Consider the following 8,973-nt stretch of genomic DNA (forward strand, 5'->3'; position numbering starts at 1 on the left):
TTTTTCCCATCTTCTTCTTTTCTGCTCTACCTGTCCCCCCCCCCCCTTCCATTACCTTTCTACACGCAGAATGACTGGAATCATTTCATGTCTCTTGGTAAACAAACAAGGTTTCATGGTAAACAAAAGAGAAGAAAAAAAAAGAAGAAAAAAAGAGGTTTCTTTTATCTTTCCTGAAAATACAAAAAGAAAATCCCTCAAAGCAGCATGTACATCAGGCATGGGGTCAAGGACAACAGAAACAAAGGAAAGAGAAAGAGAAGAAAAGGAGAAGAAGAAGAAGAAAAAACACCCCCACGTCATACTATTGGCCATCTCGAGGAAAGCAAAATACCAGTGGCACTTATCTGCTGTACCATATACGCATACATGACAAGATGATAATATATTATTCCTTACTAGACTCTATGGATATTGACAGGTGCAATGTGCAATGTTCGCCGGCTAGTGGTGTGGTTACATTACGAGCTGGACTAATCTGTGCAGGCAGATTTTTACTCGTATATCGATGGTCATATATCACACCACATGCACTACCCCGTGGGCCGTAGATCAATCGCAGCTGGCATTTCTAGTGATTTCTAGAATGAGAACGAAAACAGGCACGTCTTCCTTTCCTGTCCTTCTTCTTTCCTTTTTCTTCTTGACTGCCAGGTCAGTCGGGAGCAGCCCGCGGGAAGCATGTGAATGTCCCCGTTTTGTTGACACGGTCCCCGATATGCATGTCTCACTCTGCCTTGACGCGGATGGTGACCTCATTCTCCTACATAATCTCGTAGAAAGGGGAGCAGTGATTTCCCCATTGACATGTGACAGTGTTGCGTAGCGGGGCGCCAAGTCAATGGGATACTAAGAAGGTCTCGAGGGTCAATCGAACGACATCATGCTACTAGTAATGACTAGTATGATTATCATTACCACTAATTATGTCTCGACTCTTGTCGCATGATTTAATCTATTCTTCGATTCTCTCTCCTTTTTTTCTTTCTCTCTCTCTCTCTCTCTCTGTATCTCTCCACCTCGAAATTTACATCTCCATCATTTTCTCCATCATCTCTCGACGTGTCTTTATTTTTTTTCCAGGGCCCGCTTTTGGTTTCCATAAAATCAAATCCTAAGTAAGACGCCTCCTATAGACGCCCATCATCCAGCTGGCGCGCAGGATGGCCAGACCAAGAGCCATGGCTACGCTGTCCCTCACGACGTTGAGCTTGCTCCCTCCCACCTCATGCCACTCGATCGGTACCTCTACAACCTTGATGCCCGGGCTGGTCCCTATGACGGATCCGTCCGATCCCAGGATGGGTGTGGCGGGGGCCGACTCGGCGAGCATGAGCATCTCGATGTCAAAGATCCAGCCCTCGGCGTGCATGTAGGGAACGATGTGGGGGAGGGCGGCGCGCGTAAACAGCTTGAAGCCGCACTGCGTGTCGCGGATGCGTGACGTGGCGGGCGGGGTCAGGATGGTCAGTACCAGGTGGAAGGATCGCATGAGGAAGTTGCGCAGGGCCGAGCGCTGTCACAAACCAAGGTCAGTCATGGCCGTCCATGCAGCGCAATCCTCTAGTCTGTAGGGGGGGAGAGGGAGAGAGAGAGAGGGAGAGAGAGAGAGGGAGAGAGAGAGAGAGAGAGAGAGAGAGAGAGAGAGTGTGTGTNAGGCAGGGAGAGGCAGGGAGAGGCAGGGAGAGGCACGGAATATAAGCATACTAAGCATACCTTGACGACGGCATCGCTACCGACGAGGTGAGCACGACTGCCGATGGCTACCCCACGATGCGACCCATCGGCCACCTCGTCGCAACCCTCGATGAGCTTGTTGACGTCGCAGAAGCGCGACGCCCCATCCGCATCGGCAAACAGGACGTACTGGCCCCGAGCGTGGCGCAGACCGTGCGTCACGCCGCCGCCCTTTCCGCGGTTGGTCTCGAGCGTCACGATGCGCAGCACGTCGTGCAGACCCTTGTCGCGCGCGAAATCGAGAGCCACGCCCACCGTGTTATCCGTGCTCCCGTCGTTGACGATGATGATCTCGTAGCCGCTCGCCTCATAGACGTGATTCTGCCAGGCGGCACCATCATGGTGATGATGGTGCTGTCTCTGCTTCTTGTTCTTTTGTTGTTTCTTGGCTTCTGTCGCTGCTGCTGCTGCTGCTGCTTCTGCTGCTGCTGCCGTCTTGTCGGTCGGTCGGCCGATGTGCTCGTCCAGGTAGGCGACTGCCTCTTCGAGGGTCGGTATGATGCGCTCCTCCTCGTTGTAGGCCGGGAAGACGACGCTGAGGCGCAGCTCCGCAGGCTCGATGTCGCCGCCGACCGGAGCGTTGCTGGTGCTGCTGTCCGGGTCTGTCTGCTTCTCGCTCGCGTGTCGCTCGGCCAGCCAGCGGTCGTACCAGCACGGCAGCTGTCTGGGTCCCGTAGCAATAGGTTCGGTCGGGCTCGATGTGATGTACGTCTTCTCCGAGGGGAGAACGGGGCGAGGTTTCGGGGCGACGAGGTGGAGAGTGAAGAAGAGCTGGTTCTGGGTCAGAGGCAGGCGAGAGAGGGGGGCGGGGAAGGTGCTGGGCTCACAAGCAAGAGTCCCGTGGACACGGTACCGAGGGCGGAAACGACGAGAAGATGGATCGGTGTCGCGCGGATCCATGCCCACAGAGGCAGGAGGGAGCTCTCGACGATGGCGTGGACCGCATCCATGGTGGGCGAGGGCGCTTCTTCGTAGGGGAAGTTTGGGGTCGAGTGAGGATGAGGAAGGGGGAAAGGATGACAGAGGTTACCAGGCCATGAGGGCAAAAAAAAAAAAAAAAAGAAAGGAAGGAGAAGGGAGAGAATTGAGTTGGTAGGATCAGTATCTGTATTGGTAGGTAGAGAGGCGTAGGTGAAGTGAAGTGAAGAGGGGCGGAGCATGAGTTGAGAAGACGTAAGCTGCATTACGTCCATCGCACATCGCACATCGCACATCGCAGCTTCATGGACCAGCGCATGAAAAACGTCGGAACAGCGAACAGTCGGCTAGTGGACAGTGGACAGATGGAGTCCACAAGGTCAAGACCCAGGGGGGAAAATGATCGACAGGGCTCTCCAGGGCTCTTACAGGGCTCTCCAGGGCTCTCCAGGGCTCTCCAGGGCTCTCCAGGGCTCTCTAGGGCTCTCCAGGGGACTCCAAAGCTCTCTCCCCGGATAATTAGTGGGCCTGAGCCTCCTCAAGAAGCGCCGCTCCATTCCCCGCCGAACCTTGAGCGGAGCCTTGAGCTCTGTCACCTGGAGCTCTGTCCCGCAACTTCCAAGTGTGACGGTGAGGGCGAAACGATTCATCACGACTATCTAGTACTACCACGTATGTATTACTATTACTAGCTACTACGTATACTGAGAGACGTAGGATTGGATACTGAACGGAAGCTTCGGGACAGGTACTGGCGTGGTGTATGTGTGTAACCCTTTCCTTGAATGTACTGAGACATGCTAACTGATCATATGTGGCTCGTCTCCAAAGTTGACCCCGATCCCAGATCACGACGCCCGCTGCTTTCTCGGAAGCATGATCTTGTGTATATAATGATTGAGTAACAGTACATCTAGTGTTTTTTTTTATCGTTGCCGTTGTCGTTGCTGTCTTTGATTCCGTGGTAGAGAGGTTGGGAGGAGGAGGGGGGGAGGGGGGGGGGTTGTACGCATGTTTTAACGACCTCTGAGCAACTTGCTCAGTCGTCTCCTCTTGAGTACCTGCATCTCGGGTGCAGGCTCAGCCGGCTCAGGCAGCATGTTGACAATGACAGCCCCAGGCACGCTAGCGATCTGCTCGACGCTGGCAGCGGGACTCGGTTCAGCAAACCTCGTAGCCTTGCTGGGCTGGTGAGGAGGAGGAGTGCCGAGGTTCAGTTTGGGATCAAGGTGGGAAAAGTACGATACATCCCCAGCATCCTTGGCTGCAGCGGTGGCTGCGGGGGTGATGACGGAGGGAAACTTGGCGGACGTGGGCGTGAGGGCGGGCGGGGAGGGCGACGATGTCGAGTCCGGGCTCGGGTTGCGTGTGAGGACCATCGCAGCCGCAGTTGCAGCAGGAGGAGGAGCAGCAGCACTCATGGCCGTGACTGGGAGAGGTCCGGGAGCCGTACCCACGCGTACAGCCCTGTTGGACGACGTAGAAGACGATGCTGAAGACGGCATATGCTTCCCCTTCCCCTTCCCGTGACGGACAGGATGCAGCAAGCCGTTGTTGCCGCCGCTGTTGCTGTGGTGCGCACTGTGATCATGCCTCAGCTCCAGATCGTCCTGGGAACTAGACCGCGTCGCCATCGTCGGCCCGCCGCCGCCGCCGACCTGGTACTCTTCCTGGTGGGGCACATGGTCGGGTATGGAGTATATGACGTCGCGGCTGCCGTCCGCGTAAGGGGACACGCCGGTGTAGCTGTATGAGCGGGGGACGACGCGCGAGACGCCACCGGTAGTACCGTGAGCGGCTCCGGAATAGGAGACGGAGGAGAGGCTGCTGGAGGCGCGAGGGAAGCCTCCGTGGGCGGTGGGGCCCATCGAGCTCCTCTTGTGGTGTTGCTCGAGGATCTTCCGACGGTCGTCGGCCTCGCGCCATGTCGGTGGGGCGCTGGCTACGGCGTCGATGGCGGCGTGCGTGGGGACGTGTCGGTAGGCCGCGGATGACGATGCCCCCTGCTTCTTCTGCTCGGCTACCTTGGCGTTGTATTCTCTCGCCGACTCTCGGCTCTTGCGGATGCTGGATAGGATGGACATGCTTGCAGGAAGTGGGGGGGACAGGTCCAAGTCTCGGGTGCGCTGTCGCTGTGTAAGGGTGAGAAATGTCGAGCTCGGATTCCACGTATGTAGGCTGTCTTTAGCTAAGGAAAAGTGCCAGTGGAAAAGGAGAGGAGGAGGAGGAGGAGAGGAAGCAGGATGGTGGAGGGGGATCTGAATCTACTTATAAGGGCCAAGACTTCTTACTCGGACGGTATATCAGGATACGACGAGTTAGGATGTTATTGGTGAAAGCATGTACTTGGTCTACATGTAATCTCCCCGTATCGCAGTGCTGGACAATAGTACATGCAGCAACAATCATGCAACTTGACTTGTTATGTACAGGTATCACAGCTGAGGTCAGGTCGGAACGAGTTGTGCCGCGAGAAGGTGCAGACGCCGCGCTCCCCCCCCCCCCCCCTTTCGAAACACATGTATTCCTACATGTATATATCGGTGTACGGAATATAATAGTCAATAGTCAATGCAGACACAAATGTCAGACCATGTGTGGCTTGCCGTAAATGTACCCGATACGCTGATAATACTACAGTCTGTCTTACTATCGGGTATTACTGGTTGTAGGTAGAAGTAGCTGTATGCTCGCACAGTTCGCGAAACCCAAGTTCAGCAACAGCCACAACAACCTCGTCGTATCCTTCCGTCGTGTCAGCCCCTCCCTCCCCAAGCTATGGACTGGCTTTCATTATTTGGCCTCACTACTTTCCTCTCCCCGACTCTTCCTTCAAATCCCGCCTCTTTTTCTTCTGTGTGTCCGGATCTGCTTGGCCCTCCCCGGCTACCCCTCCCCCACCACTCCACTCCACACCTCTCTTCTTATCGTCGTATCCGCCGCCACTCCACGTCGACGTGCTTGCAAGACATGGAAAACACGGGCGCTCTAGCCTGGAAGGATTGAGACTCTCAGCCAGGTAAGAAATAGGAAGAGAGAGAGGCGTAAACAAGAGATGGATGACCAAGGGTGAGAAGGAAACAAACGAAGAGGAAACTCCCCCACCGCCTCTCCTCCCATTCGATATCTGCCGTCGTGCATCTACAGGGAACACAACGACGTATTCCAAGGAACCATACATGACAAGTGAGATACCTCTGATCTCCGTGTCCAACACTGCCCAGCTTACTCGTAACTTCGTGCTCTTTTTCCTTCCTTCTTTCCTTCTTTGTTTTCAGCCGCAAGAACAGGTAGGGAGGGCTATTCCCCTTCCCAGTCATCACAACCGCACCATCTCCAGCATATTACTTCATATCCGTTTTCTCAATACGACGCTGTCCAATAATACACTGTACAGTACTTGAGCATCGTAATCGCTCCGCCTGGTGGGCAACGCTGGCGTCCCGCGCCCTGTGTACCATCATCCCCCCTCCCCCCCCTTCCCCCCCNCCCCTTTCCCCCCCCTTCATGTACGTGCGGGTTCCGACTTGCTGACATTGATCGACCCGTCGAACCCTCGTTCGATTGAGCTGGCGCGTAGAGTATTTGAATGCGTATCGCATAGTCTAAAGAAGCTGGACCGTGTCCCCATGAGATGAACGGACGGATGTCGAGAGATGATACCAGGTGATAATAGTACTAATAAACCGTACCCGGCGCATATCCCGTCGTGCCGGGGACCAGGTCATCCACCCCTAGTCTGGTCCCTGCTGTCGACTCCCAGACTACGGCAATGGTGTGGCAGCCCCGTGTTACTAGAAAGAGGAGGAAAGGGGAGTCTAGCTTCGTCTTCTCGTCATATCGGCATCACCTCTATCCCCTATTGAGGCCTGGCTTTGGGCCGGCGGACAGACAGCTCCCGTATCCACCCCCATTGAAGACGGAGATCACCATCACTCTCTACACATCATCACTATCAACAACTTCCATACAGCACGACTTTGGCAACCTTGTACGGGGACATCTAGTATCTCACGCATTTTCGGTACTTCATTCTTATTCTTGTCACGGGTGCCTTATCTTTGCAGGGACTGACGGTTCAACCGTCGGAAAGTCCTGTCTTTCTCAAGCATGCATACGCTGGATTGCACGCGTATACGAGCAGGAGGGAGAGGCACAATACACACACACACACACACACGGGCGGAAGCAAGGCAATGGCTTCGTCTTGGCATGTAGCACATGCAAGGGTAAGCCGTCTAAAAAAAGCACCTTTATTCCCCTCTTTTATTTCAATGATACGACCCGCCTCAGCCCTGCTGCAGCGGACATATCCTGACGTTGCTGGATGGGTGTTATTGCTTGACACTATATCACCTACCACAGGCGCCATTCAACTATCGAGGTTGGGCTGCGTCTGTCAGCCTGACCCAGCCTGTCTTGTCTTTTTCTCGATAACGTCCGGTCTGCGAGCAGTTTTCTGTACTTGTCCATATAACAGTCTCTCTGGCCGGATTTAATGTCGAAACATATGTTTTGTGGTTAGCACCTGAACGTGCATCGTGTATGGTGCGACTATTTGAAGATTTGAATTGGTGATTGCGCTGATACTAGACATGATACATGAGGATGCAAAGTTGACGTGTCATTTCGACGTGAAAGTGCATAATGTACAGATTACAGATTATATATCTCCGAATACGAACTCATCTAGGGGAAGTTTCGTCGCTTGTTCGACGCCAGTCTTCAGAGACTCTGGCATCGGTGAAGTTCCGGACATGTTCCTCTGTAGCTGTGGCATCCAAGAGCCACACTGACATCCGTAGATAACCTCATATAGATAGACTTCCTCCTCTTCTTTCAATTAAGCAATTAGACACACACCCATCGACCCGAGATGCACCGGTAGGCTGAGACCACCGTATTCACGTCTACGGGCCATCGTGTGCTGTCGCAAGCAGGAAGCACATAGCCCTAGATATAGGGTATTCTCTCTTGGGAGGTGTATCACGTGGGAGCGTCGTTGGAGCATCGTCGTATAACATGTAATACTCTGTAGCATATATGCAACGGGTAATTGATACGACAGGGCATCTGTACATAATACATACGAGTACGTACTCCCCCCCCCCCCCCCCCCCCCCCGTAACCTCTAACTTGTAAGTACCAAGGTCAGGATAGAGTGCTGAAAGAACGTGGCCGTGCGCATGATCGCTGAACGAGCCGCTTTTTTTCCCGGGAAACGAACCCCAAGGGTCCCCTGTAATACAGCGTGGCATCATGGAACGTGCTCTGCTCCAACTCCGTGGAGTCCATTCGTGCGCCGCAACGGATCTGATCCGGGGTTCCATTCCGTCATCGAGCCACCTTACTAAGCCAACTACCCAACCCATGGAACTCCCGGCTCGCTATTATTTACTGTTTAGTGCTGCAGCCTGCTAGCCGTGCTGGCACCACTAATACCGCGGAGTTACAGCACCGCTAAGGGAGGCTAGGGAATGCGGCTTTCCAGGAACCGTCAACTAGGTTCATGGGTGTTTTGTTTTTTTCTTCGCACGTTCCGTTAGTTTGGTTTCACTGTCAAGCCCATCAAAGGCACCGTTGCTCTAGGCAAGGTTTCCCCAGGTATTAAGATGAGGCCCATGTACTCTGTATACGAGCATAGGCAGGTTCGTATGTAGGTGTGGCAGCGGAACTACGGAGTAAGAGGGGCAGGTGGAATGTACCGAGACCGGGCCCCCGGGCTTCCTGTGCGCTGTAATCTGTAATACTAGTGCGGGCCTCGGAAGGCATGTACGCTGTAAATACTCCCTGATGATAGTGCAGATTCCAGATGTACTCCCCTACAGCTATTACCCCGTACGGGTACGTTATAAGTCATCCAGTACTCCATCATCACTACAGATTACTCGTATTAATACCTACCGCACCGACCAGGTCACGTGCGTCCATTGCGCATGGCAGGAAATCAGAACTCTGCATCGCCATCCAGCCTCGGGCGACTTCGCATTGCATCACGCCTTTTTCTGACGCCACGACCTTTCCGTCCGTAACTTCCTCCCCCAGCTTCTCCATCCAACACACGCGTCCCCTCCGTCGTCGCATGGCAGACCTCTGTATCGACTAAACCTCTCCCGCTGTTTATCCGTCACCGCTTGCGCCGCCGCCGTGTGCGTTGCGACCACATCAACAGGTCCATGACCGGTACCGCGATCGTCCGCCTCTGCGTTGCGGCCTGATTGATTTCTGCTACCGACTGTCCATATTCTTCGCCCCACACAGGGTCCTGTCTACCCTATCTATCCATCTCCCCCCCCCCCCCCCCCCCCCCCCGCATCT

General features: G+C 54.3%; 3 protein-coding genes across 3 annotated transcripts in view; 1 reads left to right on the forward strand and 2 right to left on the reverse strand.

Annotated features, from left to right (window-relative positions):
• Positions 1 to 1,114: 1,114 nt before the first annotated feature.
• On the reverse strand, positions 1,115 to 2,687 carry GMORB2_0294 (dolichyl-phosphate beta-glucosyltransferase; the record flags this gene model as incomplete). Its single annotated transcript, XM_035462280.1, has 3 exons — positions 1,115 to 1,516; positions 1,717 to 2,508; positions 2,565 to 2,687. The coding sequence occupies 3 exons, from the start codon at positions 2,685 to 2,687 to the stop codon at positions 1,115 to 1,117; spliced, it is 1,317 nt and encodes a 438-aa protein (XP_035325210.1).
• Positions 2,688 to 3,671: 984 nt separating this feature from the next.
• Positions 3,672 to 4,739, reverse strand: GMORB2_0295 (uncharacterized protein; the record flags this gene model as incomplete). Its single annotated transcript, XM_035462281.1, has 1 exon — positions 3,672 to 4,739. One exon carries the CDS (start codon positions 4,737 to 4,739, stop codon positions 3,672 to 3,674), a length of 1,068 nt encoding a protein of 355 aa, XP_035325211.1.
• Positions 4,740 to 8,448: 3,709 nt separating this feature from the next.
• The window catches only part of GMORB2_0296 (protein phosphatase 4 regulatory subunit 3), a gene marked incomplete at both ends in the record, with an annotated part of 4,238 nt that continues 3,713 nt past the window's right edge, over positions 8,449 to 8,973 (forward strand). Inside the window, one exon of the mRNA XM_035462282.1 lies at positions 8,449 to 8,499. Within this exon, the coding sequence (XP_035325212.1) occupies positions 8,449 to 8,499 (51 nt within the window). The remainder of the gene's footprint in view (positions 8,500 to 8,973) is intronic.

This window comes from Geosmithia morbida (assembly GCF_012550715.1).
Source record: "Geosmithia morbida isolate 1262 chromosome Unknown scaffold_0, whole genome shotgun sequence".
In the NCBI taxonomy this organism is placed as follows: domain Eukaryota; kingdom Fungi; phylum Ascomycota; class Sordariomycetes; order Hypocreales; family Bionectriaceae; genus Geosmithia; species Geosmithia morbida.